Raw genomic sequence first — 19,580 nt, forward strand, 5'->3', positions numbered from 1 at the left:
TTTAGAGCTCACACATAGTCCATGACGTCATTTTCCTTTCCAATTGCTGAAGCCCTGAAGGCATACTGTAAAACTATAAGAAAACAGTCTCTAGGGGATTATATGAAGCAATCAGCCTCATCAAGCTCACTTTCACAATGCCTTTATGAAAGGCAGTGATTCTCTGAGATGCAAAAGCAATTATGTTCGTTAGATAGTAGGAGAGAAAATTTAAAGGAGATTTAGAGGCAATAATGTACTTCAGGTGACTACACTGTATAATCATTTATATCAGAGAGGATCCTTTATATTGGGCTTCCCAGGTGGCACAATGGTAAAGAATCCACCTGCCAGTGCAGGAGGTACAAGAAATGTGAGTTCGATCCCTAGGTAGGAAGATCCCCTAGAGGAGGAAATGGCTCCAGTATTCTTGCCTGGAAAATTCCACGGGCAGAGGAGTCTGTAGACTACACTCTGTTAGGTCACGAAAGAGTCAGACGTGACTGAACGCACACACACACTGAACACACACAAACACATACATCCTTCATATTAAAGGGTAGTTACAAACAGCTATCACAGATAGCCAATGAGTCCTATCTTTGTTTAAAATAAGCTTAAAAGTTAATTGCTTTTTTTTTTTAGGATGAAAAGAAAGCATCTGTAGGCAAAAGCCTTAAGTTTTATCACATGCGAGTGCTAATGAGTAAAACTACCTCCACTTTGGAGTTCACCTCATTAATGAGGATTGTATGGAAATTATCACATGATCTCACTGAAGGTATGCTGTTTCTCATTGTTTCAAGCTTAGGTAAGCATGTTATCTCAAAACTGCGTCCTTTTCAACAATATCAAAGCCTCTAAAACTGCACATTTTTCAAACTAACAGTTATTAGAAAATAATTAAGCCTATATTTGAAGATGTTGCTTAAGGATATTCACAATGTTACTACACCACACCAAAAGCAACCTAAAAGCTCAACAATAGAGGATAGGTGAAGAAACTGTGCCTTACCCAGGGAACAGAAATCTCTGCAGCCCTTAAAAGTCATGTTATGAAGCTGTATTTTATCATCATTCCTTATGATAAGTAACTCAGTGAGTGTGCGTGCCTGGGCATACACCAAAACCTGGAAGCACAGAAACCAAAACAGTGAGTATGACTCATTATGTGGTGACATTATAGATGATTGGGCCAGTTTTTTCTACTTGCCTAGGGTATTACCATATTTTTCTCCAAAAAGCATGAATTTCTCATGATTTTTTTTCTTTTCTGATCACAATAACTTTGTGATTCATCAGTTCCTTTCAACATGGTTTTAAACCATACTTAGGTACTCCAGTAAGTAGAATGCCCCATGGTACACAGCAGCTATGAAGGTGAAAGTGGAAGTGTTAGTCACTCAGTCCTGTCTGACTCTTTGACTGTAGGCTTCTCTGTCAATGGGGATTCTCCAGGCAAGTGGGTTGCCATGCCCTTCTCCAGGGGCTCTTCCCAACCCAGGAATCGAACCCAGGTCTCCCGCATTGTGGGCAGATTTTTTGCTGTCTGAGCCACCAGGGAAGCCCTGTTTGAAGTATAATCGACTTAAACCATTACATTAGATCCTGGTGTACAACACAAGGATATTTCTATACATCACAAACGATCACCATGATAAATCTAGTTACCATCTGTCACCATGCAAAGATATTACATTATTATTGACAATACTCCCTCCCTAGTACATTTCATTTCTGTGACTCATTTATTTTGTAACTGAAGTTTGTACCTCTTTATTAATTTATTATATACTTTATTAATCTGAGCCTCAGTTTCCTCATCTGGAAAATGAAAAGCATGAATTAAATAAAGGATTTCCTTCCAGTTTGAATATTCTTTAGCTCTAAGAAGAAACACATCCCACTTCACCAAGCCACAATATGGAAGAGGGTTTCTGTCAGCAACAGAACCAAACCAAACTAATCTATCTTGCCATCAGGATAAGAAGGGAGCGCAGCAGTTGCTCGGTCGTGTTTGACTCTTTGTAACCCCATGGCCTTTCCATGGAATTTCTAGGCAAGAATACTGGAGTGGGTTGCCATTCCCTTCTCCAGGGTGTCTTCCTGACCCAGAGATCAAACCAGGGTCTCTGGCATTGCAGGCAGATTCTTTCCTGTCTGAGCCACCTAATATATTTGCTATGTGAAACATTTGTGTATAGAAAACTGGTTTCATGTTAAATTAATGACCTCCTTTATCAATTAGCATTGTGTTGCAAGCAACAGAAAACCTAGTTCTAAATGATTTAGGAGTCCCTAAAAAAAAAAAAAAAAAAGAGAGAGAATTTTTGAGACTTGCAGAAAAGAACAATTCAGGATACAGCTGGTGTTAGGTGTTGAAAGGTGAGCCATTTCCACTGAAGCCACAAGGTAGCAACACGAGGGAAGGAGGGTGAACAGCTGTGTAGGTACTGAAGGAACCACGTATGCCACCATTTGCAATGCTGACTCCACCTTTCTTCTCCTTGCACCCAACTGCAGAAATGAATTGCGTTACAAATGTTTCCGTTGCCATTTTTTTCCTGCACATTTGCAAATAATATGCTACCTGAACCAGCATAAAAGCACAAATCCAACATTTAGATTATTAAAAGTACATCCTCTTTTTAGATTGATTTTCCAGGTCAATAGCCCTTGGATTTATTGTACTGCCTTTGAGAAATTTAAAAAGTTATTCGGTTCAGCTATCCTCCAGTTAAGAGGAGATGATGTTCTATCTTATGTAGACTTGGGTCTATGCTTATAACCTCCCTCTGTGCTGTGATTCAGAGTCAAAATAAGAATAATTTGCTCAGTAACATATTCCATGACAAGGTCTTCAGCTTTAATAATTGCAAAGTCACATTTTGCTCTTTGCCAGGCCATCTGAAATAATACAAAGGCCACCCATTGAAAGAGGAGTATTTGACAAATCTTGGAGTAAATACAGAACACTGTTTACATAAGTTTATAACTCAGGCATTTAAAATATTCTTCTTACCTTGTAAGAATGCAAAGCAGATTCCATATTGTTAAGTTAACTTAGGAGGATGTTTCTTGATTTCTAACAGTTCTTACCCAGGAAAAGTATGGCACAGAGTTGGCAACTTGGAGGCTGGAGCCAGTCTACCTGGTTTCGACTCATTTTGAGTAGCGGTACAGAACCTTGGGCACCCTTCCGTGACTCAGCCTTCCCAACTGTAAAATGGGGATAATAACACTCTACCTGCCTGATAAAGCTGTTTTAGGACTAAGTAAGTTAGTAGAGAATTTGGTGGATGGTCATCATTACAGACGCTTTTATAAAATGTGAGTAATTTCTTCCAGAAGACATCCCCATCTCCTCCTATACTTGGTGCCTAGTGGGGAAACAGATGAATCTGACTTTGTGATGCTGTGGTGTACATCTGCATGCATGCGAGCTCAGTTGCTCAGTCATGTCTGACTCTGCAACCCTATGAACTATAGCTCACCAGGCTCCTCTCTCCATGGAATTCTCCAGGCAAGAATATTGCAGTGGGTTGCCATTTCCTTCTCCAGGGGATCTTCCCAATCCAGGGATCAAACCCACAACTCCTGCTTGGCAGGCGGATTCTTTACCACTGAGCCACCTGGAAAGCCCCATGGTGTACACTTAGGTTTAAGGAAAATGAAAACAGAGAAATTGGTATCTAGGACTGTTTGAAGAGCTTTTCCATCTTTCCTACAACTACAGGATCCTACACCTGGGCTACCTACCCTATAGGAAATATGCAACCTTTGTAATAAGGACTATCCTACTATCTTGGAATCTTAAGAGCGGTAAATTATCTTACAGTTTGTCTAGTCCAGAAGTTTGCCATATCAGTATCCACATCTGAGGCAACTGAACAAGTGAAGGGAAGATCTAGCCTGTCACAGTGATTAGAGGATACCACCAGTATTTACTCCCCAGGGACTCCTCAGGACCCAAATGCCTTGCAAAGTGCATACCCACCATGCACAGGATGGATTCACAAGCCTTGATAAATACTGCACTCACAGAAGAATCGTCCTGCCCAAAATGACAATGGTGCCCCTTTTCAGAAACAAGGATCAGACCTGCCCAGTGACATGACAGAAGGGGGAAAAAAAGAAATGAAAGTGTGATTTGCTCAGTCATGCCCAACCCTTTTTGACCCCACCAGTCTCCTCTGTCCATGGAATTCTCCAGACAAGAATCCTGGAGTGGGTAGCCATTCCCTTCTCCAAGGGATCTTCCTGTCCCAGGGATTGAACCCAGGCCTCCCACATAGCAGGCAGGGAATCCTCCTGCAAACGCAGGGGACATAGGTTCAAGCCCTGGTCTGGAGAGATTCCACGTGCCACAGAGCAGCTAAGCCCATGTGACACCACTACTGAGCCCGTGCTCTAGGGCCTGCAAGCTGTAACTACTGAGCCGGCGAACTCCAACCACTGAGCCCCACGTGTGGAGAGCCTGTGCTCCCCAACTAGTGAAGCCACCACAATGAGAAGCCCACACGCAGCAATGAAAAGCAGCCCCTGCTTGCTAAAACCAGAGAAAGCCTGCACGTAGTAAAGACGACTCAGGGCAACCAAAAAATAAAATGAATAAATGAATTTAAAAGATAAAAAAAAAAAAAAAAACACAAAATCTCCAATCTCTTACTGCAAGGATATACACTTAAATGCCCTAGGGTCATCCAGCTAGTTTGATCACCCGCTCTAAAAGAGAACGCATCTTCTCAAAAGTCATCACATCCACCTGGGTCCAGTTCAAAATATCAGATGGTTCTTTCCTTATAGTGAGGCAGTACCTGTCCTCTGGTCCTCGTTTTGTTTCCATGTGGCCCACAGAATAATTTGAAATGAACAAAATGAAACTTACCCATCCTCCAAACCAATATAAAATATTTACACATTATGATGTCAAAGTCATGGCTCTAAGGAACACCAGATGTTTCTAGGACAGTGAATCTGTCATTTCACATTTTTTCTCCCTCAGTTAAAAAAAAAAAAAAAAAAGCAAAGCATCACAACTCAGAGGTGCTGCAGTGAAATGCAGCTTTTCCTAATGAGATTAATAATAAATATGATCTCAACTAGATCCTCATTAACAAGCAGGATCCCGATTTATGCCTAACCCAACCATGCCTGTGCACTGACTCCAGGCTGAATATCCCATTGCCTTTAACTTCTATGTTTAAGATATACACAAGTAATGAGAAAGCTCAATAGTGTAATTATGGAGGAAAGCAACGTGGCATCTGCACTTTCCACCCAGCAGAGACGGGGAACAGCCCAAATTCAGAGAACACATCCACTATGGATTGGAGAGTCATTTATGTGACTGGGAAAGCAATGGAATGAAGTTTCAGAGTCAATTTCCTTGTGGCTTTTGCCTTTTTTTTTTTTTTTTTTTTACCCGAAGTCTAGCAAATATACAGAAAAGAAGTGTCCAAATCCTAAGTGAACAATCTAGAGCCAGTTTGAATGGTGAAACCTTTCAAACTTGCAGAGTAAAGCTAGAGTCTCTGCACACTTTCTGCAATACTAATAAAAGATGGAAAACTATCTTAACTTTATATATCAATTATAATCCTAAAATCTGCTAAGAATAAGAGGAAAGAGAGAAAGAGATATAGTCAGAAAGAAAGAGGAAAAGAGAATATAGGCTAATATCAATCAGTTATTTGTTAAAAATTCAAAACAAAAATAATACAAATTTCTATTTACTCTCAAATTTCTCAAATCTATTTACTCCAATTTCTATTTGCTCTATTTTACTGAGCACTGAATAGATGTCACTTCCTAGCAAGACTTACACTGTCTTATTTAATCCTAAGGATACCTACGGGGTGAGTGAAAGTCACTCAGTCATGTCCAACTCTTTGCAACCCCAATTCTCCAGGCCAGAATACTGAAGTGGGCAGCCTTTCCCTTCTCCAGAGGATCTTCCAAACCCAGAGATCAAACCCAGGTCTCCCACATTGCAGGCCAATTCTTTACCAGCTGAGCGACAAGGGAAGACCAAGAATACTGGAATGGGTAGTCTATCCTTTCGCCAGTGGACCTTCCTGACCCAGGAATCAAACCAGAGTCTCCTACACTGCAGTCAGATTCTTTACCAACTGAGCTATCAGGGAAGCCCTAACTACGGGGTAGTTGTCATTATTCTCTTATTACAGAGGAGAAAAAATAATAGAGCACTAAAGTTAAGTACCTAGAGCTGGTAGTCACCACTGTAAATGACAAAGCTGAGATTAAAATTAAATTCTTATTCCAAGGCCCTGGCTCTTCATCACCACAATTAACACATAGAATGTAAGAAACTTTTAGCCAAAATTTACTGCTACCTGATAGGGTTTTTTTCACAGATGCAAAGAGAGTTTATGGATTATTTTTTTAAATCTACAAATATATTCAATATTCATAATGCTGAATAAACGCTCATAAACACACATCAGAAAGATCACATATCTGAAAGAGATATTTGAAGTAATCTAACAAAATTCAAAATCCCTTCTCTTAGAAATGTTTAAAAATATCTCATAGCATGCTTAAATTATGTCCACTAAAGCTGGCATAAAATAAAGATGCTTACAATCAACATTATTATTTTTCTCTGGCCTAAAAATTCTGATCAATGTTGAAAGATAAAAATCATAAATAAGAGGTCTAGTTTTTAAAAAGAAGGAAAAATATATAATTGCTTGCACCTCAAAATATTGGTTCTCCAAAAAGTCTAGATAATTAACTGAAAACCTATTAGTATTCACAAGACAGTTCAGTAAAAAGATTGGATGCAAGATAAACATACAAAAATCAATAGCTTTCCTGTAGATCACTGATAACCAGCCAGAAGATATAATGGAAAATACTGGGAAAACTCAATAGGTTTCTGTATCTCAATCATTATCCATAGTAGAAGTCAATGATCCTTTTGTGGGGCTTAGGGTTCTTTTTAGTATGTCTATTTTTTGAAGTTGCAATAATAGTTGTGATTTTTCACAAGGTCAGACATTACTTCTTTTTAATAAATGACTTTGTTTCTCTAATAGAAAAGGAAAGATCCAACACTGGTTCAGTACAATTGCTGAAATCATAGTGCAAAATTCTTGCCATATCAAGAACCCATTTAAGAATTAGTGAAATAGTACAGCAACAACATTCTGTAAATAAGGACCCCAGAATCTTTCCTGAAGGTTAGAATAAATGATGTAATGGGGTCTGTTTAGCTTAGTACAGTAGCTGTCCTAAAGGAAGACTATGTGAGACCCTCAGGTGGTGTGTTTCAAACTTTTTTCAAAGCTTTTTAATCTCGCAATGATAACGTTCTCATTTTTCCATCAACATGAGTTTCCTAGTGCAAAAATACCACACTTTTATAATGTTTTACTGTAGCCCTGCATTAGGCTAATTGAAAACTCTAGGATAAACAGAGAAGCAGTTCCTAAAGAAACTGCTATAAAAGAAACCTGAATGTTCAAATATTACTTTCAGCTGCATTTCTTTGCTGGCACCTCGTTAGAGAACCAAGTAATGAAATCTCAATTTCTCCCATTAGTTAATTAGCACCTTTGCATCTTAAGTACTGAAAGTGTTACACTGTTAATTACCTACGAGTCTGCTCTCAAAAATCAGTGGCTGCTTATGTTTTTTTATTATTTTTTCTTATGCATGGGTTTACACAATCCTAAAAAAAAAAAAAAAAACACATATAGTCTTCCATGTGCATTGGCTAAATGTTACAAAATGTAGTGTTTAACAGCTAAAGGTGAGTTCAAGTCAACTAGCGCCCCTGTATTGATCTCTTATTTCTCCCAACACTTTTCTTCTAATCCTCTCCATAATTACATGAACTGCAAGAGCTTTCCTGACACTGTCAATTCCTCCTGCATCCATTTTCAAATGGCTAGCAGAGAAGCCGTTGGGCACTAGATCAAATTGTCAATGTTCCCCACTTGGGGCAATTGACAATCCTCTTGAAGTCTCCTGGCACATCTGTCAAGAGCCTCCCAGGGTTCTTCCAAACTCTTTCCCCTTGGAAGAGAGCAAGGAGGGTGAAGGAGGCATAAAGGTATTGATCCATTCTTTTAACATGCTAATTGGCCCAGGGGCTGCTTCAGTCATTGCCAAACTGGACACTTCAAAAGGAAACTGTTTTTCAAAGTGGAGATGTCTTTTTCAAACACTTAAAACTGAAAACAAATGAATCTAAGCATCAAGTTCATGGTACAATGTGAAGGAGGTTGGACAAACAGAAATGGGGAGAGTGATCTATGCAAAAGTAGCCTTTTCATTGATTAGTTGATGGTAACAATAAGTTTAAAAGTTTGAAAGACACTTTAAACTTCTAGAGCCTGTGTGTCCCCCATGAACAATCAGGATATAACCTACTATGTAGCTTACAACATTCCTTGGGAGAAGAATAAACACTGATATGATTAAACTGACACAAAATGGTAATAGCATTGATGTTGATGAATGCTTAGACATCTCCATAATGGTGAAAATGGAATAAAACTGTTTGTTTAATTATAGCTGTAACTGGCAACACACCGTGATGGCTAGATGGAAAAAAAAAGTAGGGTGGGTAAGAACACCATTATTAAAGGAACTTTGTCTACCGCCTTTGCTATCAGTTTATTATTTCATCAATGAAACACACAGTACAGATAAGACTGCAAGACATAATTAAGTGCATAAGGTTGCAAGTATTGTTAACGCTTGTAAAATTAATTCATCAAACATGATGATTTGCTCAGTTTTCAGGTCATGTATTTCTGGGGATATATTGTTATCTGTGAATGGTTATTAACAGAGAAAGCCATAGGAAAGAGAGATGGCAGCTTTGGTAATGAAGAAGCCCCTGTGGAAGGAAGGCAAGAGCTGGGAAACTCAGCCTCTCAAATCAGGGAAGTTCTTAAGGACAAAAGCCCATGAGAAAAGCATTCCTTACTGAGCTGCGTCTTAACTGATCATGAGGTTGGCCCATATTTACCTGCCATGGTATTATGGAGGAAATCAGTATTCTGTTAACCCCTGACCCCTCGGATTTGCAGCAGACAAAGGACCAATCTGGAGGCCTGGGAGAACACCGCCAAATGTCAAACAGCAGGGAAGCGATTGTTACGGAAACAGTTGGCTTGGGCACAGCCAGCTTCATTGGGGCAAACTGCTATTCACAGAAACAAGCCATGAGGAGATAACGCCATAAAATATGAACCAAATGGAACCTTTTTTGCCTTACTTCTAAACTGTTGGCTTTATGGGACTTCATGCTGAACAGTATGAAAAAAATCCAATTTGCTTTGAAGCGCATTACTCTGTCTAACATCCTAATTATTGTTTACATTGCCATTTGCCTTCTATTAAGAATTGAATAATTACCCAGCACTTCATAGTTTAAAAATACAAGCAAACAGGATTATCGGGGTAATTAAGAAACTGTACCGTAGCTTTGTACCAATGTGGAAAATATCTGTACATGGAGGGGGAAATGATAATTATCAATCAACTTACTTCAAATGGTATTTTCAGGATTCTGAGCAATTGGAGATCTGTAACTTATTAAGAAGAGGTTAGTAAGATCACCTTTGAGAAGTGTGAGTCTGTTTAAATCCATCCTTAGAAACAAGAGCCAGATAAGCAGCTGAATTTTCTCATCCAGTAATGACACGACAGAACATACCAAGTACAGAGCCTTCTGCTGTTCTTTAATCCTAATAATCCACCCCAAATGGACTTTGAACAGCAGCATCATCAAATTTTGTCAGGCCATGTGGAGCTGAACCAAAGCTCTTCCACATTTAGATGTTGTTTTAGCTGACCCTGCCTACACTTAATTACACTGCAAAGTCTGGATCTGCCCGTTTGCTGCCCTGTGAAATTAGTTCGAAGTCAAAACTAATTGAACTTCAAAAACATTTCATGCCAAGTCCTCTTCTTTTAGTTTATAGAATACATACAATCAGGGCCTTCTGAAGACAGTACTATTTTCAAGATGAGAGTGAAGTTTGTAGGGTTAAATATGTATTGTACTGGCATTTTCATTCTGAGGGAATAAAGCAAAGGTTAAGTAAATTTGGAGACACTGGTGGGATGGGAAAACAGGAATTCAAAAGGCAACATTCAACCCAAAGCAAATACACATACAGAATAAGGAACAGAATTAGCGTCAATACAACTTTGAAAGAAATGTATGTGGCACAGGAGTGAAAATAAGGGATTTTAATCATGATTTTAGGTATGCAGCTGGTTGTCTTCATTCATGGATGTATGACACTAACATGCTGAAAATACCAGTGATTTGTGCAATCTACACTTTCAGGATCTATTTGTTGAAGGGATGAATAGGTTCTAGCCTACAAGTGACCTAACACCTATATTTTCAGAACTTTCTGAGATCTGACAATTCTTTCTCCAAGAATTTTATCTTTTAACTTGACAATTTTTGAAAACCCTTTGTTGGGCCACTTCTAAGCATTCCTAGCATAATCTGCACAGTGCTATCTCCTGCCTCCTCAGAAAAAAAAACAGGGAGATTCCTGCTGAAATTGTCAGGAAACAGACAAGCCAAAGGATTCACCAAGACTAGGTTCCTTCCCAAAGGTCAAAATAAAATGAGCAGCAGGAGCTTGGGTTGTTTCACATGGGGCAAGGGGCCCGGGGAGTGACAACCAGCCACACTGGGGGAGGGCCGGCGGTGGCGGGGGAGGGGGGGCGGGGTGCACAAAAGGGGCCCTGTGCAAACACCCCACTCTCCGCCTTCCACCCCCAATCTCTGGAAGCATTCAAATCAAAACCGAATTAATTTGCATGGTGTCTAAATCATTGGGTTCTGCATAAACAGAAGGAGATTTTGGCTGGAGTTTCCAAAGGAAGCTCTCTAGCCTTTGTGAAAGGGGGAAATGGGTGTGCTGTTTTGCATGAGGGCGCATACAGAATATGCAAACGAGGGATCTGCTGCCGGCAAAAAAGCAACCCTAGGCCGACAGCTGACGACCCGCATTCACCCAGAAATCGCTCTGGGTCTCCAAAGGGAGTTGTCAGCGGCACCAACCTGATTGTTTCCCCAGAAGCCCAAATAGACCCTGAATATTCATAAAATGTCCATTTAGTCATGGGACTATTAATTACCCTCCAGATCCTGGGACCCAGTGACCTCACCTGCTCCCACCCCCCACCACAAATGGCCCAGAGGTACCAGCTGTAAGGGAGAAAGGTTTTATGCCCTCAGTGAAAAAGATACAGTCTCTCAGGGTCCCATGGGCCAGCTGAGGCTTTCCTTAATCATTCCTTCTCGCAAGCACAGTAAAACTAAAGAGAGCACTGAGGCATGTTATTGGACGCAGATAAACCATTTTTAAAAAGCTAAGAGCTACAAATTGCTGCCTGATTTTATAGAAACATCTGAAGGGTAGAATAAATGTCATCCTTCTAAGCTACCTAAATCTCCAAGATTCTGAAAGTTTCCAGAGCTTCCGGATCTATTTTGATTCTAAAAGTGTCTGCAGACGACCCAGGTACACTTTCTGTACCTGCAGGAGAAACAAAAAGCTGACACTTTTTGTGCAGCACTTCTCAAACTTCTGGGTCTCAGGACCCCTTTACACACTATTTAAAAAGACTGAGGATGCCAAAGTGCTTTTGAGTATGTGAGTTAAAGATACCAATACTTACCATTGGCAACTGGAACGCAGATGAATTTATTTTAAAGTATTGATAATTAAACTCATTACATGTCAACACAAATAATACATTTTAATGGAAAAAGAACCAAATTTTCTAAAACTAAATTAGGGACAAGAGTGACATTGTCAATGTCTGGCTTAATTGAGGATGGCGGGATTCTCATATTTGCTTCTCTATTTAATTTGATGAGATATCACATATCAGGTAGCCTCTGGAAAACTCCATTCATGAGAAAAGGGGAGGGAAAAGGCAAATAGCATATTAAAGTTTTGATCTGTAGACTACAGGATAGGGTCTTGGGGGAACCCACCTGCAGTAAGGGCCACTACAGTAAGCTGAGGAACAGAGGACCTGACCGATAGGGACAAGACCAGTCATTTCATATTGCCCCCTACACTTGGATTTTTTACCACTGCCCTCACCTCTCCACGCAAAAAAAAACTGCTTCAAAACCTAAACCATTGTTGGACAATGACCAAATAGCCTATAGTGTCACCATATTTCTACTGAACGAACAACAAAAATAACAATAACATCTTCCACTTCTTAGGCACTTAACGATTCTAGGCACAGTGCTAGAGCCTGTATACATACATGTGTGTGTGTGACAAGTCACTTCAGCCGTGTCTGACTTTTTGTGACCCCCTGGACTGTAGCCTGCCAGGCTCCTCTACCCATAGGATTCTCCAGGCAAGGATATTGGAGTGGGTTGCCATGCCCTCATCCTTATATGTGTGTCTCATACATAATAACATATCATTGTCACCAATTTGCAAATATAGACTTGAAGTTAGGGAGGTTAAGTTAGTGACCATGATCATCCACCTAGTTAAGTAGCACACCTACAAACTAAACTCAGGTCTCAAACTCCAAAGGCAGATCTTAGCCATTTCGTACTAATAATTATGTTAGTGCGTAGACTAAAGAGATTTTTGAACATCCAGGTGTAGAGATGGTTCATAAATACAATGAAAATAGCTAAGACCCAACTGAAGTAGGAATTATAAACAAGGAGTTCATTAATACATGTCACATACAAAGATCCTGATATATCATGTTGACTCCCCGAAATGTTACTCCACCAAATAAATGTTTAATATGAAACAGGCCACAATTCCTTCTGCATTTATTTATTCATTCATTCAATGAACATTTAATGAGACACAACTATGCTCCTTAATTGTCAGCAGTGTTACTTGTCTGGTTGTCCTGGACTGAACTCCTTCAGTATATATGCTCATGGTCAAGAAGGTTTATTAAAATTATATGTCCATGAAAAAGCCAGAAAAATAACAAAGCAAGGTTAACCAGCCAATTTTTTTTAAAGTATATGTATGATTTACAAGTTAAGCTGTCGGTTTAAAAATATTACCAGAAAAAAACAAGATCCCCGAACTATCCATCAACAAAGAAAAAATTAAATAAAGTATGATATATTCACACTACAGAATATTAATTATCAATTATGAAGGATGGAGAAAAGTTATATTCTCTAATATGGAATAAGAAGATGACTCCATTTCAGTTATTTTTTAAAATATACTGTATAGATATATTTGGGTTGTCTACTAAATCATAAAGACTGATAAATCAGAAATAAGCTGGAGTAAGAGATTGAAGCATACAATTCTTTTGTAATGTTAAATTCATCGATTAAATGCAAAAAAAAAAATGCTCCCAAAACCTAAGTATTAAAATTCAATGAAAGTCAAATATATATCATGACCACCCCTGCTTTGCACAGTGGTAGCTGAAAAGCCATTTAATCGGTCTTTCTCCCAAAGACTCAAGTCTTAACAGAATAATTATGTCTTAATTCATCTTTGAAAAGTACAAGGAAGCTCAGTTAGATTAAAATAAGTCATCAAATCTTAAATACCAGATTCAAAAATCCCTAACTGAGATAATTCCTACGTGATGCTTTAGTGAATCCAAAATAGACCATTGCCTGATTCACTCACAAAAGAAGCCTGGTCACATGTAGAAGGGAAAATAAAAAAGTATAACAGAAAAAGGACAATAATTAAACCCTGCTCTTCTCGGATATAAAGAATCGCGTCTTTCAGTGATCACAGCCATGCTTCAAAGTCAGAGATAAAAGCAACCATGTGACTTAAGCAATTGATTCTTAAAGACATGATTCAAAGGTGGAAGAAAAATTTCAAAAGTGGAAAGAATATAACAGCATCTCTCTGAACTATATTTTAAATGCATCCTTTCTGGTACTTCTTTCTCCTAAGGTTCTTGTATAATATATTAGGAAAACAAAGTAGTCATTTTTTTAAACATAGACCTCTCTCTTTTTTCAGAGCATGAATATAAAATATTTCTATTTTATAGCCATCAAAGCATTTCCATCTGGTTTTTTCTCAGAAGAGCTTTTAATAAGAAGCTTTTACTGATATGAAGGCATCATATATGTAATGATCCATAATAGAGGTCCCTAACTATATAGGACCACAAACAATTTACAGCAAAATTATATATCTAAGCAAGGTTTGATTCCTACCCAGCTTAGTTTTGTCACAGTTGTGATTATTTGTCCTTAAGTGACTTCATAAGACTGTTTTCTTTTTATTAGTATTATTTTTATACATGCTGTCTGAAAATGCTGCTTATTACTGTTTCAGAGTAAATCTGTAACTTCCCTTTCATTTTTCAGATTTTTAATTAAGCAAAAAATAAGGTAATAAAGAATCTTTTCGTCTCTTCCTCCAGCTTAATATTTTTGAAGTAATAAAAATAATCCTGTAAAACATCTGGAACATTCCCTCACGGAGGGGCAGGGTTCGTACTAGGGGAGAGGGAGACATGTCTGAGGTGGATTTTTTTTTCCTTTCTCTGACTAACTGGAACAGTTTCTTACCCTCTGCAGCCCATCACTAGGCAAGTTCAAACTACTGCTAATGCCAGCCAGACATTCTCCTGCAGGAGACAAATGAGTGGCTTCCACTCTTTTTTTGTCCTGCTGAGACTGAGCCAAATCATTTCAGAAAATGTTATTCTAGGGGAGGGTGAACTTGCAGCTGCTGCAGAGGGCAAGCCCGCCATCGCCCTGCCACTCCTGACACTTTTGACGGGGCTCCTCGCCCTCCGTCTGCATTTGCATGTACTGCTTGGAGGTAAGAACTCCAAGAGGAAGTGTCCTTCTGGCTTCAAGGTCTCTGGAGGATTCTGGCAGATGATCAGGGTTAGATTTAAACAACAGCATACCCCAGGCCCCCACCGGCCCTGGCCATTTTTGCCCAGGGATCTTTTGTCAAACATTTAAGATCTTAATCAATCTTCACTCTGACCTCCCAGACCCCAAGGAAGATGGATGAGGAAGTAGGTGACCTTTCACCTGTCCTTCTATTTGTCCTGCCACAGAAGACCCATTGAAAAGACAGTTGGGGAGGGGTCTGCTGCCAGAGTTCTGAAGACTTGCCCATTCTCTTTTATATCCTTTCTTAAGCTTCCTTTACACCCTGGTCTTTCTTGTTCCGCTCCCAAATCACTTTTCTTTCACTCAAAGGAAAAGTTCTCTTTCCTATAGCAGAGGGGGGAAAAAAAAGACACTCTCCAAATATCATTTTCAAATGATCCTTACTCATTGTTAGGGCAAAGGCAATGCTTCCTATCTTTGTCCTTGACTTCTAAGAGTGGCTTGAAGATGGACTTCCTTTTTACCGTTTCAACTCAACACCCTTAAAAGTCAACAGTTATGACCTTGGTAAGAGTGATAAAAGAAGCTAGCATTAACATCAGTTTAATGCTTTATGATCTAAACAGTGGTTTTTTTTGGTTTTGTTTTGTTTTTTACCAATTTTACATCACTGTGTCCTCTAAGTCTCTAAGCTAAGTACAATTATTATCAACCCATTTTATAGATTAACAAACAAAGGCACAGAGGGTTTAAGACACATGCTCAAGGTCATGCAGCTAAAGTGACCAAACTGAGACATATTTCCTTATGTGGATGTTTTTCTGCTCTACCTAGATAATCCTGATACCCCAGTAATGATGGCACATGCCTGTGTGCATGAGTGCAAAGTTGCTTCACTGGTGTCCAACTCTTTGCGACCCCATGGACTGCAGCCCTCCAGGTTCCTCTGTCCATGGGATTCTCCAGGCAAGAACACTGGAGTATGTTGCCATTTCCTTCTCCAGGGGACCTTTCCAACCCAGGCATTGAACCCACGTCTCTTATGTATCCTGCATTGGCAGGCAGGTTCTTACCACTAGCACTACCTGGGAAGCCAATGGTGGAACAGATGGAACCAACAATTTCTTATTACTCTTAAGATGTTTACAGACTTGACTTATCTCTTTTAAAAAAAATCTCACTCAAGTTTGGGATTTAAGAATTCTTGTGATTCAAGTTTTTTCTTCCTCCCTAAATTTACCAGAGATTCTTACCTGATAGTGTTTAAAAACAAGCAGTGCAAGGTTTTGTGCAAAAAGTGTCTTCTTGAAAGATTTAATCTTTCTACAAGTAGCAAAGAAAGTATGTGGGTAGCACGAGAGAGTGCAAAGAATGAAGATTCTCAACAATAGCTTAATCAAATTTTCACTTCCATTAAATATCTAGTCTTGTGTTAGGAGCAGTTTGCTCAGAAATGTACTGAACCTAAGCCATGCAGCCTCAACCTTTCTATGAATCACGTGATGATGAACTGTATTTCTAAGATTATTTCCATAAAGCCTTCCACTACCATGTTCAATTGCCTTTGCATTCACTCCCTCCTCCATCTTTTTCTCTTTTCCTTCTAATTTGGGTTGTAAAGATGTCAAGGAGTTTCAAAGTGCAGCAATGTATGAGTTACTGAGCTGTGTGACAATCGAAAATCAATGACATTAGTTACAGAGAGATGTAGTAATGCCAGCAACCTGAACATCTGAGCGAAAAATGGAAGACAATGTGTTTTTTAAGAAACATATATGTAAGAATCTTGACATGTTAAGATGTGCAAGTCTTGTCTTACAAAAATCAAGAAAGAAGAACAATTTACTCTAAGATGCAAAGCAGTATTATTACCCTATTCATTTCACTCTTCCTGCTATGATGATTATAATTTAGGTGCCAACAATGCACTCATATTTTTCTAACATTAACACTGGAATATACTTCAGGGTTTCCATTTGGTACAGCTTACCTAGTAGTTGCTAAGCAAGAAATTAACCTTTGTTAAAAACAAAACAAAACAAAACAAAAAAACCTTGAAATTCAAACGTCTAAATTTTCAACTTTACCTTTTGACTCAAAGTCAACAGAAAAGGTTGCCAGTCTTTATCCTGTTTTATATTTTCAATGCATTTAAAAGACATTCATTGTTAGCTACTTCTAGAAATAACTATAGCACGTCAAGAAGAACACTTATGATCTCTGACAGGAGAGATATATAACCTCTCTCTATGACACCAAACTGCCCTAAATGCAACTTTCTTTAGGTTATAACTGTTGATTTCCAACTGGTCAAGTGGATTGCTCTATAGTCAATCCCACCCTGTCATTAAAATGGTTGAAATGCCAGACAAATTGTTTGGCAGTCAGTTATTTCGGACTCTTTAATCACCAAATCAGATGAACCATGTGGTAGTACAGTCTCCAGCTCAACAATCACCCTGAGAAGAGATTAATCTGATCTGTTCCAGAGATGGGACCCAAAGTTACACGCTTGAGTAGTAACTGTAACAAGACTGGCAGCAGCAGACTATTGATAACCACTGAAGATAAATACCAAGCAAAAATACAAGTCTTGAGATAACTGATTTTTGCAAGCCTTAATTCACATGTGATATGAGCAGTCCATATAAATATGGAATACTCCCAGCCTTTACTCAAAAACAAAGCTACTATAAGAAGTCTGCAGACTCTCCCCAAAAGGGGAAATAAGGGAAGAGGGAACTGCAGACAGGGTTAAATGAGAGGAAAAGAAGTCACCTTAGTAATATGATAAATAGTCATTAACATGACCAAAAAATCCCCAAACAAATCTGGATTTCTTCAAAAACTCAATAATCAAAATGGATCACAATTTACTACTGCCTCTGACCACAGATCCAATAAGAAGACTCTTACTAGCTCTTTGTCACCTCCTCAGGGAAATCAAGAGGTCTTCCATCAAGATTCAGTTCACTCAGAGACCCCATCATGGGAGCTCAACGAAACAGAAGGCATGTGAAACGCTGTCACTCCGCTTTGCTGACCCATGTCTACACTGCTCCACAAGGCAGGAAAAACTGGACTTTCCTCACACAGTTCGATTTTAATCAGCAGGAGGAAACTGGAACAACAAACCCTAATTTGACATTGAAATCATTCAGGGACATATCCACAGGAGGAGAGATGTTTACCAACAGGAGAACCAGGGTTCGAAAATGTGTGGGTCCTCTTGAAGCAAGGATCAATCAGGGCCCTTTCTTCAGCCTGTTCATTTACATTTCAGAGGGCACATCAAGCCGGTTCACATCTGAGTGCCTGTTAGCAAATGTGTTTGGCCTTCTGCTGATTACAGCAGTATTATTTATTTTGTCAGTATTAGAATCGTCTTAGCTTTGCCACCTGGAGCTGCAGCACTTACTCATTAGACCCCTCTGTCCCACCACATCCCACAGGGGCTGCTAATTACTGGCTTTACTCCATTTAGTCTCATCTCTGATTTAATTACGTGCACTAAGCCCTAATGAAAAGTACAATATGGCTCTCCTTACCTTGGCATTCTCCATTCCGCTCTTCATGCCCGGCATTGCATAGGCAGTTGCCAATGGGTACCAGCCATTCACCATCTGCCCCGCAGTACATTTTTGGCACATCCTTCTCTTCTGAGTTGTTGACACAGGAGCCTCGAACTTCCACCAGGGAAGAAGTATCAGCGCCCGTGACGGTGTCCGGAAACTGGGCCAGATTGCGAACGGTGAGCGGACACTTCTTGTAGAACACGCGGACCGATACCAAGGCGATGCACGCCCCCACATCCTGAAAAGCCAGATAGAACCCCTTTTTGCTCAACGGCCCCACATCCCGGATCTCCGTGTTTAGCTTCATGATTCGGTCGCCAATGTCTACTTGGGTGAAGCTCTCGTCGGCTGCGATGGTGTCAATTTTGGCAAACTGGCTCTCTCGGATAAAACGCTCTTTGTCGTTGTCTGATTCATAGTAGTACAGGTTAAACGTCTCCTTGCAAGTGCCCATGACACCCGGGAGGCTGTTGCAGTCCCTCAAGGTGAACTTGATCTCGATGTACACCCTCTGAGCCCCTTCTCGGGTGATCCAATCAGTTCGCAGCCAGTTATTCTGGCTGGGCTCCATCACGTTGCAGACTTGGTAGGTTCGGATTGGTGTATTTTTTTCATCCATAATACTCACTTCCTCCCACTGCAAAGAGCCAAAGGAAATGCGTCAGTTGCAAACATGTCATCACACAGTGATTTACCAGTTCTGTTCTCCCCTCATAGGACAGTGATGATTTTTGTTTCGATAAGAAAGAAAACTACCGAGCACCAATTCCTCATCAAGATGGTACTGTACTGGGGAGCTATTTTCTTGTCACTGTTTCACTCTTTTGCCTAAAATTCCAGAGGTATTACTAGATTGATTGCTTCTGAGTTCTCAGGCAGTTCCTGGTGGTGGTCTAACAACCTCAAATTCACCTATTACAACAGCTGCAATTTCAAGTGGCAACAGTTCAAATTTACTCATAAATGAAAAACCAGGGATGTGTATTGTTCCAACAACTGAGCAGAGACCTGCAAATTAAGAGCAGGAAGAGCAGAGTTTGCCAAAGGAAGACAATTATCAGTTAATTAGTGGTGCTCCTGTCAGAACTTTGCTCTCTAATACCTAAAAAAAATGGCAGTCAATTTTGTTTTTTCTTTTCTTTTTGGCATTGTCATTACTCTTTAAAGGGGTAAAGAAAATCTCA

At 39.6% G+C, this 19,580-nt stretch overlaps 1 protein-coding gene across 4 annotated transcripts in view; it reads right to left on the reverse strand.

Annotated features, from left to right (window-relative positions):
• EPHA4 (EPH receptor A4) overlaps nt 1–19,580 on the reverse strand; it is a 177,115-nt gene that overhangs the window by 150,611 nt on the left and 6,924 nt on the right. For all 4 annotated transcript variants that reach the window (XR_009599651.1, XR_009599650.1, XM_060411342.1 and 1 more), the window contains exon 3: nt 18,370–19,033. Coding sequence is in view for 2 of the 4 variants with exons in the window: in XM_060411342.1 (XP_060267325.1) it covers nt 18,370–19,033 (664 nt within the window). In the remaining 2 variants the exon portion in view is untranslated. The remainder of the gene's footprint in view (nt 1–18,369; nt 19,034–19,580) is intronic.

The sequence above is a fragment of the Ovis aries genome, chromosome 2, assembly GCF_016772045.2.
Source record: "Ovis aries strain OAR_USU_Benz2616 breed Rambouillet chromosome 2, ARS-UI_Ramb_v3.0, whole genome shotgun sequence".
Taxonomy (NCBI): Eukaryota; Metazoa; Chordata; class Mammalia; order Artiodactyla; family Bovidae; genus Ovis; species Ovis aries.